Source organism: Megalobrama amblycephala, linkage group LG3 (genome assembly GCF_018812025.1).
Source record: "Megalobrama amblycephala isolate DHTTF-2021 linkage group LG3, ASM1881202v1, whole genome shotgun sequence".
NCBI lineage: Eukaryota > Metazoa > Chordata > Actinopteri > Cypriniformes > Xenocyprididae > Megalobrama > Megalobrama amblycephala.
This window is the reverse complement of record NC_063046.1, coordinates 12,966,815-12,987,195: the sequence shown is the minus strand read 5'-3', so window position 1 is coordinate 12,987,195 and position 20,381 is coordinate 12,966,815. Positions and strand designations below refer to the sequence as shown.

The window sequence follows — 20,381 nt, the reverse complement described above, 5'->3', positions numbered from 1 at the left end:
AAGTACTGAGTGCTGTACATGCTCATACTTTTCATGTTCATACTTTTCAGTTGGCCAAGATTTCTAAAAAAACTTTCTTTGTATTGATCTTAAGTAATATTCTAATTTTCTGAGATACTGAATTTGGGATTTTCCTTAGTTGTCAGCTATAATCATCAAAATTAAAAGAAATAAACATTTGAAATATATCAGTCTGTGTGTAATGAATGAATATAATATACAAGTTTCACTTTTTGAACGGAATTAGTGAAATAAAATCAACTTTTTGATGATATTCTAATTATATGACCAGCACCTGTAAAGAAAAATGATTTGAAATGGACATTTTCTTTAACCAAAATGAAGACCTGAAGTTAACCAACAAAGCACCTAATTATACAATTCTAGCATGATCATTCTTAGTATACTTAAAGGGTTAGTTCACCCAAAAATGAAATTTCTGTCATTAATTACTCACCCTCATTGATGAAATCCAAGAGGTATATGACTCGTCCATAGACAGCAATATAATCACGTCGACATGACTGCAGTGGTTCAACCTTAATTTTATGAAGCGACGAGAATACTTTTGGTGCGCAAAAACTAAACAAAAATAAGGACTTTATTCAACAATCTCTTCTCTTCCCTGTCATTATCCTTACGCAGTTGACGCAGTAAGCACAGTGAAGGCATCCATGTTTACATCCGAATGCTGGCTCAGTATTGGCCAAAGCTGCACACGTGAGCAGCACGACATATGCGTGTGATGCTGACGCAGGAGCCGGCCAATAATGAGTCTGCTTTCTGACGTAGAACCTGGAAGCGCTGGACATAAACAAAGTATGAGAATGACACAGAAGAGAAGATATTGTTAAATAAAGTCGTTATTTTTCTTTTGTTTTTGCGCACAAAAAGTATTCTCGTCGCTTCATAAAATTAAGGTTGAACCACTGTAGTCACGTGGACTATTTTAACAATGTCTTTAGTACCTTTCTGGACCTTGACCGTGGTGGTTAAATTGCTGTCTATGGAGGAGTCAGATACCTCTCAGATTTCATAAAAAATATCTTAATTTGTGTTCCAAAGATGACCGAAGGTCTTAAGGGTGTGGAACGACATGAGGGTAAGTAATTAAATGACAGAATTTTCATTTTTGGGTGAACTAACACTTTAACACTGTTGTGTTGTTCAAATGGGAATGAACTGTTCACATGTGATTATTAGCTAAGCTTTAAGAAAACAGCAAGGCAAGAGATACTCAAAATTCCTTCTAATTCACCACAATAAGCACAAAACAAGGTTATGGTGCTGTTCAGCCAAGGCAAACTATGTTGCAGTACGATGGTACAGTCAGTGATGGTATCAGTATATATCATGGTACTGAATGATTACTATGTACCATGGCGGTCACTGGTCAGGGCTCAAAAATAAGAACGGAAAACACAAAAAACACATTCATTGATCTTGTACATCCATTTTTAAGCAGACTTTTGGTTGTCTGTGATATATTCTACATTGTTGCTGCTGCAAACTCTGCTGATTGTCACCAAGATAATGTTATGGCAGGTTAACAGAGATTTTAAGGTTAATCAAATTTGCAAAAAATATATGTGAAAGTAAAAGCATTTGAATCAATGTTCTGCACCGTATGCCATAATTTTTCCATAAAAATTGTGTTTATGAATTTATGGCGTTTGCTTGCAGCAAGTTTTGTTTTTGGAAAGGAAAAAGGGAAAAAAAGAAAAAACACGAAAAAAATTGATCTCAGTTTACACAAAATACTATGCAGAACAACTGTTTTCAACATCGATAATAAGAAGAAATTTTCCTTGAGCACCAAATCTGCATATTAGAATGATTTCTGAAGGATCATGTGACACTGTAGACTGGAGAAATGGATGCTGAAAATTCAGCTTTGCTATCACTGGAATAAGTTACATTTTAAAATATATTAACACAGAAAACTCCAGAGCCCCTAAAGGGACCTTTGCAAAAATAAAAAAATTAAACTTATGTCGTGCGCACGCGTTACAATTTCCGGTTTGTGTATACTATAACCCATTTCATTTGTGCGTCACTGCCTATGAAGAAAGCCAGAGTATGGATGCACATTAACTAATATAGCTGTATTTGCTCAAAATCTGGTTTTCTTAGACCAGATCGTCTAAGATGAATCCAGCTAATTATTTGTTTTAATTAAACATGTGCCTTCCTTTATATCTAAAGTCCTTTATGTCAATGGCTCTGCTCGCAATAAGCGCTGTTAGAACTGAATGAAGAAAATAAGCATTTCTCTGCCACCTGTAAGGATGCGTTAAATGCGTTAAAGTGGTTTAATAAAGGGCCGTCTGATCTTGTGAAATATGAAATTTTAGTACACCTACATTTTAAAGTTCCAGTATTTTCACATGGGAAAATATAAATATGGCCTACTGCCCAAACGAAATACAAAGTTTCATAATTTTTACTGTACCAATGTTTTGTTCATGAACCATTAAACGTGCCATTATGACAATGCACACTGAGCCCATTTCCCAGCACGATTCTTGGATGCCAGAGTTAAATACTTTAAAATTGACATAAGTCCTTAAAAAATGACGCACTTCCCTAATGCAAGCCACATTTTGAGCACTTTTTACTATATCAGCCTTATTTTATTTTTTTTAACTTGGCAAAAAGAACAATGCACACAGCTATTCATATCCCGGCCGTCACAGAGAATGCTTTAAAGCAGACATAAGGCCGTGATATAAACTGCCCTACGAAAGCCACATTTCAGAAAATAGATCGTTATTAATTTATGCACATCCATACTCGCATTTTCTGCATATTCAGCATAATATTACTGTATTTTTGTTTAAATAAATGCAGCCTTGGTGAGCATAACAGACCCCAAACATTTGAATGTTAGTGTATGAAACTATATTGCTAAAGACCCTTGGTTCTGGCAACAACACAGATAAGAGAGAACACAGACACACAGAAACATGTTAAACCAGAAGTATGTACCAGTAACGGCATGGCACAGAAAAACCTGAGGTCTTGTGGGAGGTGACAGAGACTGGGAGTGAGAGAAGAGAAAGGTAGCAGCAGTCTTGAAACTGTAAATTCCTCTGTGGGAATAAAAGCAGCAAGAGTGAGGGCAGAGACAGGCCACAGTGTAACAGCTTGGGACTAAGAGACAAATATACCCTTCATACAGAGACTGAGAAATTATTTGTCTACCAGTGCAATCCTAAAAGAAAAGCAATGAGCAACACAATGTTGCTCAACATCTAATTCAAACATGATGTCGCAAGTACTTCTTGCACACAGCAGAGCTCAAAACGTCAATCTTAAATCTCCAAAGAAAACTGATTAAAGAGCAGCTTTGTTCAGACATTACCATGCAAAGGCACATCAATGTCAGAACTGAGACTAAAATTAAAGGTGCACCAAGAAACCTTCATCTAAAAATATGACAAATACATCTAAAATGTTGTAAACTCAAATGAGATGAAGACACCAGTCATATGAATGACACCGAAGAGGATGTTTTATTCTACACGGGGTGGTTGCCCCCTCATGGAGGTAGTAGTAGCCTTTTTTGGTTGTGGGTCACAAAAATGCCTGTGAATAGAATATTTCTAAACTTGCACTTCTAAAACTTCTAAAAGAGCACAGATGGATTGAGCAAAACAAACAAAAATGACTTGGTGCACGTCATTAAAATATTACTTCACTTCTGAATGAAAATTCTGATAATTTACTCATCCCGCATGTCATCCAAGATGTTCATGTCTTTCTTTCTTCTGTTGAAAAGAAATTTAAGGTTTTTGAGGAAAACATTCCAGGATTCTTCTCCATATAGTGGACTTCAGTTGGGTTCACCGGGTGGAAAGTCAAAATTGCAGTTTCAAAGGACTCTACAGAATCGCAGATGAGGAATAAGGGTCTTATCTAGCGAAACGTTTGGTCATTTTCTAAAAAGAATAAACAAAGTATATACTTTTTAACCACAAATGCTCATCTTGCACTAGCTCTGCGATCCGCACGCATGACGTAATCACGTTACAAAGGTTATGCGTGACATAGGCAGAAGTAACAATCCAGTGTCTACAAAACGAAAGTGCAAAGATTAAGCCAAACACCCTTTACCAAAAAGGTAAAACAATGATATCAGACAATTTTGAAGTTGGAAGAGAAAACCCCACCACGGTACTTCTGCCTACGTCACACATGACCTTTCAACTTAATGTGTGACGCAATGCAGAGCAGTGCAAGATGAGCATTTGTGGTTAAAAAGTATATAAATTGTAATTTAAAAAAAAAAAAAAAAAAAAAAAAAAAAAAAAAATGACAGATCGTTTAGCTAGACAAGACCCTTATTCCTCGGCTGGGATCAGGTAGAGCCCTTTGAATCTGCACTGAAACTGTAATTTTGACCTTCCACCTGGTGAACCCCACTTAAGTCCACTATATAGAGAAGAATCCATATCATCTGTTCAAGTAAACAAAATCTCAAAGTCTTCATGCAGAATAAAACATTTATTCACCTCAAATAATGCTTTAATGCAAATTTCGAAAAAGTAATTATCATTTAGTGTTCCCATCCAGCATTTTTAATGCTATATTCCAAAATTTGCATAAAAATACTTGATGAATAAAAACGTGAACATCTTTGATGACATGGGGGTGAGTAAATTATCAGGAAATTCTCATTTAGAAGTGAACTAGTCCTTTAATTTGCCTGTGCAGGCCATTACATTTTTTTGAAGTCAAATCAACTAAATAAAAACAACAAAAGGCAGTTTGATTGTCTGAGACCGAGGAAGCCATTAAGAGCTTATCATAGACCTTATCTAGTAAACCACCAAGTCCACTGTTGAGAGAAAAGGAAAAAATCATTTCAAACACTTCCCTGCTAATACCAAACAAAAATGTAGACAAGAACATGCTTCAACCAAAAGCTAGGGCTGCACGATTAATCGCATGAGATTGTCATGCGTGTCTCGTCAGTAAAGCCGGTTCTGTGATTAGCGGTAAATGTCCATCACCTGCTTTCAAATGGAGCGGCACTTAATATACAGAGCCGTAGTTCGTGGACAAGCTACGCAATATCGCGTTCATAATCGCAGATGAATCGCCTTCGATTATGAACGCGATATTGCGTAGCTTGTCCACGAACTACGGCTCTGTATATTAAGTGCCGCTCCATTTGAAAGCAGGTGATGGACATTTACCGCTAATCACAGAACCGGCTTTACTGACGAGACACGCATGACAATCTCATGCGATTAATCGTACAGCCCTACCAAAAGCATTTCAGAGTTTTACAGTGGGGCCTGTAAGTAATCGTGTGTGTGTGTGTGTGTGTGTGTGTGTGTGTGTGTGTGTGTGTGTGTGTGTGTGGGTGTGGGTGTGGGTGTTTTCATGATTTATGAGGACACAAATTTGTATAATGACATGGGTATTACACTGGTATTACAACGTAAACATGTTTTATGAGGGCATTTCATGAGTCCTCATATTTAAAACAGCTTTAAAAACATACTAAACAATGTTTTATTAACAATGTAAAAATGCAGAATGTTTTCGGTGATGAGTAGGTTTAGGAGTAGGCGTAGGAGTAGGCGTAGTGTAGGGGGATAGAATATACAGTTTGTACAGTATAAAAACCATTACGCCTATGGAATGTCCTCACTAAGATAGCAAAACAAACCTGTGTGTGTGTGTGTGTGTGTGTGTGTGTGCGTGCGTGCGTGCGTGCGTGTGTGTGTAGTGACTCAGCTGGGTGTGGACCTGGCTGCACCTTTGTGGTGAGTTGGTCTCTGCTTCTCTGCTGAGGTTCATGGCTGCAAAAACATCATACAAAACTCTGCTCTGCTGTACCAGAGTGCTGCTGCTGTTATAAAACTCAACAGAATAAAGTAAAACTGCAAATTCTAATACTACAAATCAAAGAAATGTCTCAGGTGGCTACAAATCAGTTAGAAAAACCCTGTTATAATACAAACAATATAGAAAAAACATGTAGTTATAACAGAAACTACAGAAAGTATACTGCCATTAAGGGTTTCGTAACTTAAGGGGTTCCTTGCAAACACCTGCAGACATCTCCCTCTGTCCTCCTGGCGCCCTGAAGGTGGAGGTCCGCAAATTATTTCCTTCATAATCAAGTGTATTGTTTGCAGGTTAAGTGTGTGATTGCAGCTCTGTTGTAAAGGTCATAAGTTACCGATCTAAAGTTTCCCCACTGTTCAGCAAGTACATGGAACAAAATGGAGAAGATGGTGGTTTGTGGAATTTTTTTTTTTTTTTTTTTTTGCTTGGTGGATGATATACTCATGAAGTGAGACCCAGGTCATGTTTAGAAACTAGAACATGTAGACTTAGGGACTATTCACACAGAACGTGTTTTCATGGTTAAAAATGTGATGCAGGTCAGTGGAATGAAAAAAAAAAAAAAAAATACAAGCTCTTGAGTCACGTTTTTTAAAAGTTGAGCTTCTTTTAACTTGAGCACCACATTTTTAGAATGCCATGTGCAAGACGCTGCTAAATATGCAAGAAACAAGTGCAATGGTCAAACACGTCCATCTATGCATGTTTGCTTAGAAAAACAATGGAAAAGCAGCACAGTATTCCACAGTATTCTGTGGGAATGGTCTATACTCAAATTAGCTGCCAAGCAACCAGTTCATAGAAAATGTGAAAGTCTAGCTCATTACATTGTTTTCTATGTATAAATCACTTTGAATTGCTTTACTGAAAATTAATTCATAATATTTTAATTGATTTTAATGCAAATGGAAATCCTATGAAACACTTAAAAACAGTTCTTTGCCTCTGTTCTTTAAATAATCCTTCCTTGAGAAATGTTACTACACAATAATTGGCTAAAGTGCTTTAAGTGTTTGTTCGAAATTCCTCAGGTTGATGCAGGAGAGAGCCCAAAATATTTAAAACATTCCTCTTGCTGGAACAGAGAACTGTGTTTCCAAAGCTGCAGTCCTCTCTTCCTTTTCGAAGTGGTAATCACTGTACAGGGGTCAAGACAACAACTGCCCACACAGAGTCCAGGAGAGCAAGGACATTGATTGAAGACAGACAGATTATTCACAAAACATATAAACCGAAAGAAGAGAGATTAGATGAGACAGACATACAGAGAGAAAGAGTTTGTGATAGCTGAGAAGCTATTTGCAAGAACAAGCAGTCAAGTGTCTAGCATTCAAGTCACTGTGGCCCAGCATGTGACAAGAAACCTGACTACTCATTCCTGATACTCCGAGATGCACACACAATCAAACACTGAGTAATACATGTCTGATAGTCAAGAAAGACTAAATTTTACCTCTCTAGTTTTTTTACATTTCAGCTCTAAGGGCCATATTCATACATACTGCAGTTTAATACCGTTGTCGTCACTCCTTTTCTGAGTGCTTTTTGTTATATAGCCTACTTGGGATAGGCACGAGTACTGAATTGTTACTGAATTTTGAAAATTCAGTACATTCAGGGTCTATTATTTTAAAGAAATTAAATTATTAAAGGATTAAAAGAAGCAGGGATTCATGGGAATAAAAAAGAAATTAGAACGGTAAAAGTTCTAGGTCTAATTGTAGCCTATTGTAAGTAATCCATTTAAACATTTTATTTAAACATTTGTGGCAAGCAGGGCGGGGCCAAGTGCCATGGGAACAGAGCAAGGTTAATGAGTGTCACCTGCACACCACACCGGCCTCAAGTCGCACAGAGGGGGAGTGACGACAGTGAAGGATGAGAGAGGCCTGTACTATTTAGGTTGTTCTATTATGTTTTTATGCGGCAGTCGTCCGTGAGGGGCTGCCTTTTTACTTTCGTTTTGTAGCTTATTTTATAATTCAAAGTTACTTTGAATGTTCACCGGTTTCCACCTCCTTCGCTGTAATGTGCTGTCAAAGAGCTCTCACCACTGTGGGACATCCGCAGTGCCATCCAACTGAGCAGAGTCAAGGCCATGGACACTTGAGGCGGTGGGCTGGAGTGATTTTCCGGGGGGACTTTCTAACTCACTGCCATCCGCCTGAATGGGTGGCTGCCATTTGAGAGGGAGGGGAGGAGTCAGCGCCATTTGGCTGAGGCCAGAGCCTGATGCCATCCGCCATGATGGAGGACACGCAGGGAACGGGGGGATCGTTGTCAGCTGCCCGAACACAGCGGAACCATCCCCTTCCACCAGGCATCGGAGGACCTAGAGTGGCATCCACCGAGGGATATCCAGCAGCATCACCAGACATCGTGGATGAGTTCACCCAGCTAGTTGTCCATGAGGAGCTGCTGCTTTACTTTCGTTTTGTTGTTTGTTTATTTTATAATTACTTGTTCACTAGTTCCCACCTCCTCATTCCCTTGTCAACGAACCTTGCTACAATATTTATTTAAAAATATGCACACATTTGCTCTTATTTGAATATCTAATCTGTTTCATGAATCATGTAAATTATAGCATGTTTTCAATTCAAAATGGCAAAATTCCATAAAGTAGTTTGAATCACTGTATAATACTGTGAGTCGCTGAACATTTGAACTTTTATTAGGGATGTCCAGATCCGATCACGTGATCGGAAATCAGGCCCGATCATGTGGTTTCAGACTCGATCTCAAGACTCGACTCGAACGGAATCGGACGTTATCTCCCGATCAGGACTCGGATATATATGTATATATATTCTCATTATTTTTAACACATCTATAGTGATGCGGTGGCACAGAGTTAGGCCTGTTTCACACTGCAAGCGTAAGCGGCGCGTGAGTAGCGCATATTTTTTTCAGCGTGCATGTCAACCAACGGATGCATTCACACAGGCAGCAGGAGCAGCTCGTAAAGCGTCAGGCAGGAGCGTCGCGTAAGCAGCAGTGCCGCGATCGTCTCGGCACCGAGTCTATCCCTGTGTCTCAATCAGCTCCCTAGGTCGTGAATCAGTATATAATGAAAGTGAATGTGGCTGATACCATGATCAGTGCCCTGACTACTGAACTAGGGAGCTGATTGAGACACACGCTGCGCTGCTGACACGTAATTAAAGTGAAAGCACACTTTTGATGGACAAAATAAATATAATTTCACACAAAAAGTGTTCAAAATGCACACAATACGTATGTCTAATGTGTTTTAACAAGAATTTGAGTAGGACAGAAAAGAAAATTAAGAATCAAAAATAATAATAGAAGATTTACCCATTTAAACTTGTTTTTTATTATTCAGTTTGGGTTAAAGTATGGTGTATTATAAAAAAACTAAAGTAAACTAGCCAGAAAATATGACATATATATAAACATTATTTTAGTTATTACACAGACTGCAGCATACCCAAATCAAACCAAATATATTTGTTTTTATATTAGCCTTTTTTATATTTACTGTTGCACTAAAGTGAAGTGAAGTGAACAATTTATGTTATTTATTACTTGATTGTTCAAGCTACCTCACAGAAGTGCTCTGTTTGTAATTAAATAAAAAATAAGGAACGTCCTGGATCTGTTTTTTTTCGCTCTTCTTTATTCTTTTTTTGATGTATTATAGAAGTATCGGATCGGGACTCGGTATCGGCAGATACTCAAAATCAAATGACTCGGACTCGGACTCAAGGGCAAAAAAACCTGATTGGGACATCCCTAACTTTTATAAAATAGTTGTCAAATACTAAATTTTTAGCACCTTACATCTTACTATGCACTCTTACACTTTAAAATTTAACGCGTTGCATTTGGAATTCCCACTCGTCTCCAGTGAAGTTTCATGTATACTTCATTTAGCCAAGGCTGCAAAGCAGACTCCTGGTTACAAATATGGTAGAACCATAACTTCTACCACTAAAAATTTCTTTATAATACATCTTCCTGATCAATTGAATCTCCTCAGCATACCAGATAGCTTAGAAGAACTCGATGTTGCAACAGAAACTAATGAATCTCTCTTTTCCAGCACTTTAGACACAGTTGCTCCTTTGCACTTAAAAAAATTAAGAAAATTGTCCAATGTTGTGGTACAACAAGCACACTCTGGCTCTTAAGAGAGCAGCCAGAAAAATGGAGCGCAGCTGGAATAATACAAAACTAGAGATTTTTTGCATTTCGTGGAGAGAACATGACTGGGGCTGGACAAATATGAAGCACAAGCCATTTCCCTCAGCATGTTACTTGCAAAACGTCTGATTTTACAACATCAGAAGTCTGAAGCAGTACCTACGTTTGATATGTGGATCATGGACTTGGGAAAGATTTTGCATTTGGAAAGGATTTGTTTTATTAAAGGATTAGTTCACTTTCAAATAAACTTTTCCTGATAATTTACTCACCCCCATGTCAGCCAAGATGTTCATGTCTTTCTTTCTTCGGTTGAAAAGAAATTAAGGTTTTTGATGAAAACATTCCAGGATTATTCTCCTTACAGTGGACTTCAGTGGCCTCCAAATGGTTGAAGGTCAAAATTACAGTTTCAGTGCAGCTTCAAATGGCTTTAAATGATACCAGACGAGGAATAAGGGTCTTATCTAGCGAAACGATCTGTCATTTTTGAAAAAAATACAAAGTATATGCTTTATAAACACAAATGATCGCCTTGCACGTGCTTCCGCTTTCTGTATTCTTCCAAAAGCTTACGCTGTATGTCTTACGCCTTCCCTATTCTATTTACGGAAAAAAAACGAAACTGGCGCCGAGTTCGTTCCGTAAGTTGAATGACCAATCGTTTCGCTAGATAAGACCCTTATTCCTCGTCTGGTATTGTTTAAAGCCCTTTGAAGCTGCACTCAAAACTGTAATTTTGACCTTCAACCGTCTGGAGGCCATTATACATTATAGTCCACTATGAGGAGAATAATCCTGGAATGTGCATCAAAAACCATAATTTCTTTTCGACTGAAGAAAGAAAGACATGAACATCTTGGAAGACATGGGGGTGAGTAAATTATCAGGAAAAGTTTATTTGAAAGTGAACTAATCCTTTAAGGAAAGGAAAAAGCATGTCTTTTTGAGCATGTCGGAGTCATTTACTAATTTGATGGGCAAATCTGCAGATTGTGCTGGTGCATTACAGTTGCTGTAATGTTTTTACTCAGATATCTTTTGTTGTTGTCATTGTTTGTTTGTTGAATTGTTTGATTGGTTTTGTTTTATTGTCCCTGTCATGTTAGTGTGTAACCACCATATGTAAGGAATAATATTGTAAAAAAATTAATAAAATGGGGAGGGGGGACTGCTACATCTGATTATTTTTCAACCCTCTTAGAAGAAGTTTCTTTCTTCTGTTGAACACAAAAGATGATATCTTAAAGAATCTTTTTTATTGGTAATCAAATAGTTGACAGTAGCCATTGACTTTCATAGTAAAAATACTATGGAATTCAATGGCTAATGTCTGGTTACCAACATTCTTTAAAACATCTTTTGTGTTCAGCAGAAGAAAGAAACTGGTTTGGAACAACTTTAGGGTTAGTAAGTGATGACAAAATGTTCATTGGAAGTAGTAACAGATCTTCTGTATTGAGATATAACAAATTACTTTGTAAAATCTAGTTTGAAGACTTGGTTCTATTCATCGCTTGATGGAATATAATTCGAATGGAAATAGGATGGAGGCAGATCTGAACGTGAACTTGCAGTCGATTGTTACGAAGGGCCGGGATTAAGTGGACTAAATAATTGAAGTGCAGCATACATCGCCAGAGAGAAGTCTGACATTCCACCAGAAAATCAAGTTACCAAATGTTCATATAAAAATTTGAAGCTTAAAAAAAAAAAAAAAAAAAAAGAATGCATAAATCGTTCACAGTCATATGAATGGATAAATTGTTCACAATAAGATCAATTACATGCATTTAGAAAATTTTCATTTCATGCTGACATTAAAACTTCTAAAAAGGAAAAGGATGTGCGGACCAAGAAAAGGCAGACTGATACTTTTTTCCTTCTATGTGTGAATTATGCTACAGGGCTTATTTAATCATAGGAATGTCATTACAAGTCCTGACATGTATGGATATTATGAAAGAGCCAATCGCTGCTTCTATGCAGCAATAAAAACGACTTGAACAGCACTGCATAACATACTGCAGTGGCACGTATCATAAAGCAATTTAAAATACTAGCAATAACCAGTCCATTTACCTAAAAAGACTGACCAAAATAATCAAGTAATTATAGTTTGAGTTGGGCAGGAGTGGAGGCAGCACAGTCTGGGGAAAACTGACTCACCAAGACAGACCAGACCAGCCCAGCCTCTCTCAGCGTTCTCGCTCTCACACACACACACACACACACACACACAATTTCAGACCTAGAGCCCCAGAAGTCTTGTTAGAAGCGTCTTCACAGAAGGCCAAATATACAAATATACTCACACAGTTAAGAGAGTCAGCTCTTCTCATTTAAATACTATGTACAAGCTTGTGCTATTGTGCACATTGGAAAAGAAAATATGTTGCATTAGACATCAGCTAGATCACATGGATACAATAGAACACAGACAAACCCATGGTACAAATTCTGATACCAACATATGCTGTATCTACTAACAAAACACGCACTGTTCTTATGAAAGCAAGACACATTCGCTGACAGCTGTGCCACAAAAAGCAGAAAATTCAGTCTTTAGAAAGAGGTACTAAATTAGATATGAGGATCTTAAACCTGCTTACGTCAACAGAATAAAGGTAAAACTCCATCAACTGCATCTGAGCTTAAAAAGAGAAGCATTTAAAAATGGAAAAAAAGCTCACACAGACATCTAAATTGACGAGAGAAGGAAAAAAGACATAAGGATGATAAGGATGTTAAGGAGCCAGGAAGTCAATCTCAGGCAACCATTAAAAGAAATGTTGTCATCGATTGGCTTGTTCACATTTTATTGAGTCTTGTCTCGTAATGTGTTGTAACATCCGTTATAAGACATCTAAAAGCACATCAGAAAGTGAGAGGCCTTCCGCTGTCTTTACATTAGCACTTTAAGGAAACATAGATAGAAGAACACACAGTCCATTAGATCTGCACAGTCATTTAGTTAGCAAAAGTTAGGGAACCATGCACAACTTGACCTCACAATATCATATGATGCATGGGAAGTCTCTGCATTTAAGTCTTCCTAATGTGCAGTGCAATGGATTAAAAAAAGACCTGGGCACAGGTGTTCAAAAGTAATCTGATCAGATTTCAGATACCGGACTGAATCAAATCTTGAAAATGGGTGGAAAAAGGATTCTGAAATCTGATTAGATCACGTAATCCAAGCTTGGTTTTGTTGGAACAAACCTTCAGTATGTGTTGTTAAAAACTTTTTAGTAGGATTGAGATAACTTTGATCCAAAAAAAAAAAAAAAAAAAAAAATCAGGATTATCCTGATTCCAACAGAAGGGTGGATTTCGGGAACAAACTGTAATGAATCTTTAAAATTGGTCAAATAATTCAATGTTAGAATCATACATATTTATATTTTGCTCTTAAAGGATTAGTCCACTTTCAAATAAAAATTTCCTGATAATTTACTCACCCCCATGTCATGCAAGATATCCATGTCTTTCTTTCTTCAGTCGAAAAGAAATGAAGGTTTTTGATGAAAAATGATCGCCTTGCAAGTGCTTCCACCATCCCGCTTTCCGTATTCTTCAAAAATCTTACGCTGTATGTCCTACGCCTTCCCTATTCAACTTACGAATAAAACGGAACTGGCGCAGCGTTCATTCCGTAAATTGAATAGGGAAGGCGTAGGACATACAGCGTAAGCTTTTTGAAGAATACAGAAAGCGGAAGCACTTGCAAGGCGATCATTTGTGTTTATAAAGCATATACATTTGTATTTTTTTAGAAAATGACTGATCGTTTCGCTAGATAAGGCCCTTATTCCTCGTCTGGTATCGTTTAAAGCCTTTTGAAGCTGCACTGAAACTGTAATTTTGACCTTCAACTATTTGGAGTCCATTGAAGTCCACTATAAGGGGAATAATCTTAGAATGTTTTCATCAAAAACCTTAATTTCTTTTGAACTGAAGAAAGAAAGACATGAACATCTTGGATGACATGGGGGTGAGTAAATTATCAGGAAATTTTATTTGAAAGTGGACTAATCCTTTAATTTTTGTGTAACCGTTAAAGGGTTATTTAAATGGTTATTTTACATAAATTAAAATTATGTCATTTATTACTCACCCTCATGTCGTTCCACACACATAAGACCTTTGTTCATCTTCGGAACACAAATTAAGATATTTTTGATAAAACCCGATGGCTCAGTAAGGCCTGCATCGCCAGCAATAACACTCCCTTTTTCAATGCCCAGAAAGCCACTAAAAACATATTTAAAGGTCCCGTTCTTCGTGATCCCATGTTTCAAACTTTAGTTAGTGTGTAATGTTGTTGTTAGAGTATAAATAAAATCTGTAAAATTTTAAAGCTCAAAGTTCAATGCCAAGCGAGATATTTTATTTAACAGAAGTGGCCTACATCGAATGGCCAGTTTGGACTACATCCCTCTACTTCCTTCTTTAATGATGCCACAGGAATACACAAGAGTTGCGTTTGTAGAGTGTGTTTGTCGCCATGTCGTCGAAACGCTGTTATTTTCATCCCGCAGTCCAATCACCGGGTCTGATTCCGGCTCAAATTGATAGGGTAAAATTAAAGACATGTTTACAATAACACTGAGCGCGTGCATCTCCACGTTATGGTAAGAGGCGTGACCTTTCCGGGCAAGATGCGCTAAACTGCTGTCGAATCACAACACAGGAACCGCTGGCACAATCAGAACTCGTTACGTATTTCTGAAGGAGGGACTTCATAGAACAAGGAAGTCATCAGCCCGTTTTTATGACAGTGGAAACAGCCGTATACAGATAAGTCAATTATGTGAAAAATACTGTGTTTTTTTACACGCGAAACATGAACACATGTTATATTGCACACTATAAACACAATCAAAGCTTCAAAAAAGCACAAAAAACGGGACCTTTAAAACAGTTGTGACTGTGACATGTGACTACAGTGGCTCAACTTTAATATTATAAAGTGATGAGAATACTTTTTGTGCGCCAAAAATAACAAAATAGCGACTTTATTCAACAATATCTAGTGATTTCAAAACACTGCTACATGATGCTTCGAAGCTTTACGAATCTTTTGTTTCGATTCAGTGGTTTGAAGCGTGAATCAAACTGCCAAAGTCACTTGAACTACTGAAGTTTCAAAACACTTATGACGTAACAAAGCCTCGTTTACTGAAATCAATTGATTTTGGTGCTCTGAACCACTGATTCGAAACAAATGATTTGTAAAGCTTCGAAGCTTCATGAAGCAGTGATCTGACAAATTAAAGGAATTTAAAATGAAAGGGGATGTTTGCATCGTTTTTGTGCCGTTTTCTTTCTCTTCAAATAAAACCCCACACTGACTATTCTAACTGTTATTCTTTACATAGCTACATATGTGATTCCATTTAGAGCACTGATAATCCCGATTTGGTAATCTGAAAAGGTGTGTATCTGGATCTGGGTTATCCAATCCGATTTTGCTTTGAAAAACTAGCACAAAAGTGAGACGGATTACCTGATCCTGGATAGAAAAACCTGGTATTTCCAAATCAGATCAAAATTAAACTTTTTGAACAACTGTGCCCTGAGGTAATTTGAAGGGATAGGGGAGTTACTATGTTCTTGTGGGTCAATGTGACAGGTAACATTTTTATAAAAGAAATCAAAATCTGCTCAAAAAAATGATGCAATGTGACATTATTTTCATAATATTTATAACATGTCCAGCTGTTTTATTTTTTAGGTCAATGTACTTCCAATTATTTACAATGCTGATCTCATTAGATTTTTATATCCAATTAAAAAATGTTTTTTTTTTTGAATATCAGTTTATGATGATTAGACTGAATTAGATTTTTTTTCATGAAAAAGGTAACAATACCTAAAATGGGTCTTAATTTTCTTTAAAAAAAATTCTTTAAAATAAAACAAATTTCTTTAGATTCTTCCATGATTAAACATTTCCTAGCAATATGAAATATCCAGCAAAGACAGTGTTTGTTTTTGCCATTGGATTGGATCATATAGTCAGCATTAAATGAAAATTCACCCTATCTATTTTGTAAATGCATCTTATTGTGAACAATTCATCCATGCATGGTTTCATGTTCTTCTTTTAAGCTTTTAACCATAATGTCATAACCCAGGTGAAACAACAGACTTCTCTCTAATGGTGAATTAATTTAGTTCGCTTAAACGCATCCTTTTTCTTACAAGCAACTGCAAACTCGCATTCAGATCTGTTTCCATCCAATTAACAACTGTTTTTTCTTTGTTTTTGTTTTTTTGTTTTTTTACCAAGAAGTCCCATTGTGATCAAATGATCTCTTTTACAAGAGATATTACAAGATCTCTAACTGCCTTGTCTTGTGGGAATCATGTAAGAACCACATACAATGATATACAATCGCACAATGAGGTTCAATGTTATAATTAATCATATTAAGGGAAGCCAGGCTGTGCTTGCAATGACAACATATTCTGAGGGTGTGAGAATATGAAGCTATTATCAATGTGCCTCACACACCACCCTGCTAGCACCAAAATTAGCATCACACAGTTCCACTATCTAAACAACACAAACTGACCGCCAAGTAACAGGAAATGGATTCAATTAGTGATTGGTACTTGTATCCTATCAACATAGTTGACATGCAGGGTAACAATGAGGAATGTAAGTGGAAAAGGCACCCTTAAATTTACTGTGCACATTTTGCTCTCTATATTGTGTGTACTTGCTCAAGACACTGTGAATCTTATGTCTAACTGTCATTAAAATTATTCACTGCAGATCTTAAAGGATTAGTTCACTTTCAAATTAAAATTTCCTGATAATTTACTCACCCCCATGCAGTGTTGTCATGATACCAAAATTTTGACTTCGATACGATACCCAACTTAAATATCACAATACCGATACGTAAACGATACTACGGCAAAAACCTAAAACAGCAGGAAAAGTAAATAAATAACACATGACAGAACTTCTTTCTTCACCAGTGTGCAGGCTGATAATTCTGGATTTGAGCTTCATTGCCGTGAAGTTAGAGTTATATTTAATATATATATTTTTTATTATTTTCATGCTCACTAAAACTGTAAATTATTTGCTGTTACACTTTTTTGCTTTTTTTATATACATTTAGGTGTTTTTGACAATAAGATGATTGTAAAAAATTATATTACTGTAAATAATTAGAGCAATGTTATTAAAGCATAAATTGGTTTAAAATAACTGTATACCTTCACATATTTATGTATTTTTAAATTAATTTTATTTTTGCAACCAGATATCACTTGTTAAACTTAGACTCAATAATACACCTCTTTGCGGAGATCTGCTTGCATGAGTAAAATAAATAAATAACACTCATTTAATGTTTGAGAGCATAAACATAATGCTGGTATCAAATTCACTAACCTGTCGCTCTTTAAATTCTTTGTACAAATCGGGATGTTTGACGGCAAGATGCTTTTGACTCCCTTCGCTTGCGTTATTTTGTATCTTTTGCAGACAGGCTTTGTGGTGTCAGTGGGCTTGCTCTGGCTGTCGGCAATGTAAGCAAAATAATGCCATATTTCGCTTTGTGCATCTGCTTTCTCAACAATTTGTGGACGGTCTGCAAGAGCACCTGTTTTTGCAACCATACCTCTCGTTTCGTCACCATAAAAGTCGTTGCGCAGTTGATAGGAATAAACGCACTCAATGTGCCTAAGAAGCAGCGCGCTGCACGCACCTTGCCCCCTGCTGTCGCACATTAGGAAATACAGCTGGCACTCAAAGTACCGGTACTAATAAAATGAAGAACCGGACTGTTTTAAAAGCAGGGCATCGCGATACCTTTCTAGTACCGGTATATCGTGCAACACTACCCCCATGTCATCCAAGATGTTCATGTCTTTCTTTCTTCAGTTGAAAACAAATTAAGGTTTTTGATGAAAACATTCCAGGATTTTTCTCCATATAGTGGACTTCAATGGAGCCCACTTTGCCCTCCACAGGTGAAAGTTTGAACTAAATTGTTATATACTTGCACTAGCATATCATATATGACAATTTAGTTCAAAGAAAAATGGAGAAAAATCCTGGAACGTTTTCATCAAAAACCTTAATTTCTTTTCGACTGAAGAAAAAAAGACATGAACATCTTGGATGACATGGGGGCGAGTAAATTATCAGGAAATTTAAATTTGAAAGTGAACTAATCCTTTAACCATAAACTGCTTTAGTTCAGTCATAACAGATGTCATATTGGTAGGTAAGGTTAAAAATAACTGAATGAGAATAAATATACACAATGAAATATAAACTAAAGCTGAAGCAACTAACCTAAAACACTACTGGATTGATGATTTAATTTAACATCCTTAAATGTCAACAACTTCTGAGAGAGAATCGCTGACCTTTAACTTAAGGTATGTAACTGTGGTTTGTGAATTTAGCTCTAGCTGGTTAAAAGGTTGAAACTCCACAAGACTATGTTCCAGAGGTGTACCTGAAAACCATACTTGAGTAAAAGTACTGATACCTTACATTGAAAATGACTCCACTACAAGTTACAAGTAACCAATTCCAATACGACTTGAGTAAAAGTCTTAAAGTATGAATGTAGGCTCAGAGATGCACTAGTCCTGAGAGACATACCAGTGAAAATAAGACACAATTGATTTGTGAGATGAGAAATCAAGTTTATTTTCTAAAATCAAAATAAAACTGAACACCTCAATGTTGAAATAAATCAAGGTCGACGCAACAACCTTTTAAATGCCTACAAACTCTCAGTCTCAGTTGAGCTCAAGTGCACAGAAAGGCCACAAGTAAACCAATATCCTTCAAAACGGTCTTGTCAATATAGCGGATAAATAAAACAAAGCTAAGGTAAATTAAATAGTCAAAGTCTACTGTATGTGCTGGTTTGAGCCTCATCACCAGCTGCAGTCATTTCCTCATCTAATAAATAAAACATCTGCAATCAGAAACTACCTGCTAATGCACTCACATTCACATGAAGTATCCTTGTTGACAAGTTTTGGGTGAGTAAAGGCAAAATGCACAACACATAGTACCTTCAATGCCCTTAGATGGTGATATCGCTTCTTTATAGGAGAAATTAGCTGCCATGAAAAATGTAATTTGTAATTGCATTACTCATCACAAATGTATTGGAGTAAAAAGTACATTTACTTGCTCAAAAATGTAGTCAAGTAGAGAGTAAAAGTTGCTTATATCTTTGATACTCTGTACAACTACAAAGTAGCCAAAAAGATACATAAGTACAGTAATTAATTACATTTACTCAAATACTTTACACCTCTGCTATGTTCATTTGTTGACAACTGAATTTGTTGTCAAAACAACCTAATTTCCCCCATAACTAATAATGTCCAATCAAAACAAATGTGTCATCAAGCTCTGGCGCAGAAATACATTTTAAGAAAAGTGTAAAATGCCAATGTTTTTGTTCTTTGAGGAGAAGTTAAAAGCCTGGGTTACTTCCTTAAATACAATGGACAGCAACAACAGAACAGTGTAAACGTTTCTTTTGGTTTGTTTTCAAATAAAGAGTATTATTCATTATAGTCCAGGATCCGCCTGCCCTCTCCGGGAGTCCTGCAGGGAGCCATGTGAGAGGAATACTAACTAAAACTTTCTCTAAACCGCTACTGAGCACCTACTTTCCCAGCCTCGCAACTTGAATGGAAGATTTCCTGGCAAGTCTTTAAAGTGAGAAGTTGAAGGAACAAGGAGAACTGGCTCTCCGGGAACCTTTGAACCTAAATGTCACATCACACCCCGAGCCCGGTAGCCTCCTGTACGGTTAATAAAGACTTACCGGAGCGTCGGTCCAATGCAGTTAGTGTCTGTGCTCTCAATCTCACGCAGGATTCGCTCGTGCTCTGCCGCTGTCTCCGCGCTCGCCATCTTCCATATCCTCGCGACGCGCTCTAGAAAACACAGCGCCCAGAGTGAGAGAGGGGGGAAAATACTGGAGCTTTTACTTCCGGTATTACTGCTGAACTATTAATTACGGCAAAATAAGTTTTTGAGTAAACAAAAAAAAAAAAAACGCATTTATCTGTAATACTTACTTAAAGGACATATGAAAGAGAGATTTAATTTAAAAAGTGTTTTTTTTTTTTTTTAATTATCAATAATAAACATTTTTGCTTTTAAAAGTTAAAGAAAAATAAAGCAATAAATGTCATTTTTAAAAAGTTTTATATTAATGACTAAATATATTATACTATAAGAGAGTTTTAATGGTAATTATTAAAACTTTGCAACATCAACTAAAAACTGTATTGCAAGACAGCGACATCTAGTGCCTCATATACCAAACAAACCAGCATAGTGTTAA

General features: G+C 36.8%; 1 protein-coding gene across 4 annotated transcripts in view; it reads right to left on the bottom strand.

Moving 5' to 3' along the window:
• Positions 1–20,007, bottom strand: part of exoc6b (exocyst complex component 6B) — a 127,128-nt gene extending 107,121 nt beyond the window's left edge. For all 4 annotated transcript variants that reach the window (XM_048183998.1, XM_048183999.1, XM_048184001.1 and 1 more), the window contains exon 1: positions 19,857–20,007. In XM_048183998.1, the coding sequence (XP_048039955.1) occupies positions 19,857–19,945 (89 nt within the window). In that variant the 5' untranslated portion in view covers positions 19,946–20,007. The remainder of the gene's footprint in view (positions 1–19,856) is intronic.
• Positions 20,008–20,381: the final 374 nt, after the last annotated feature.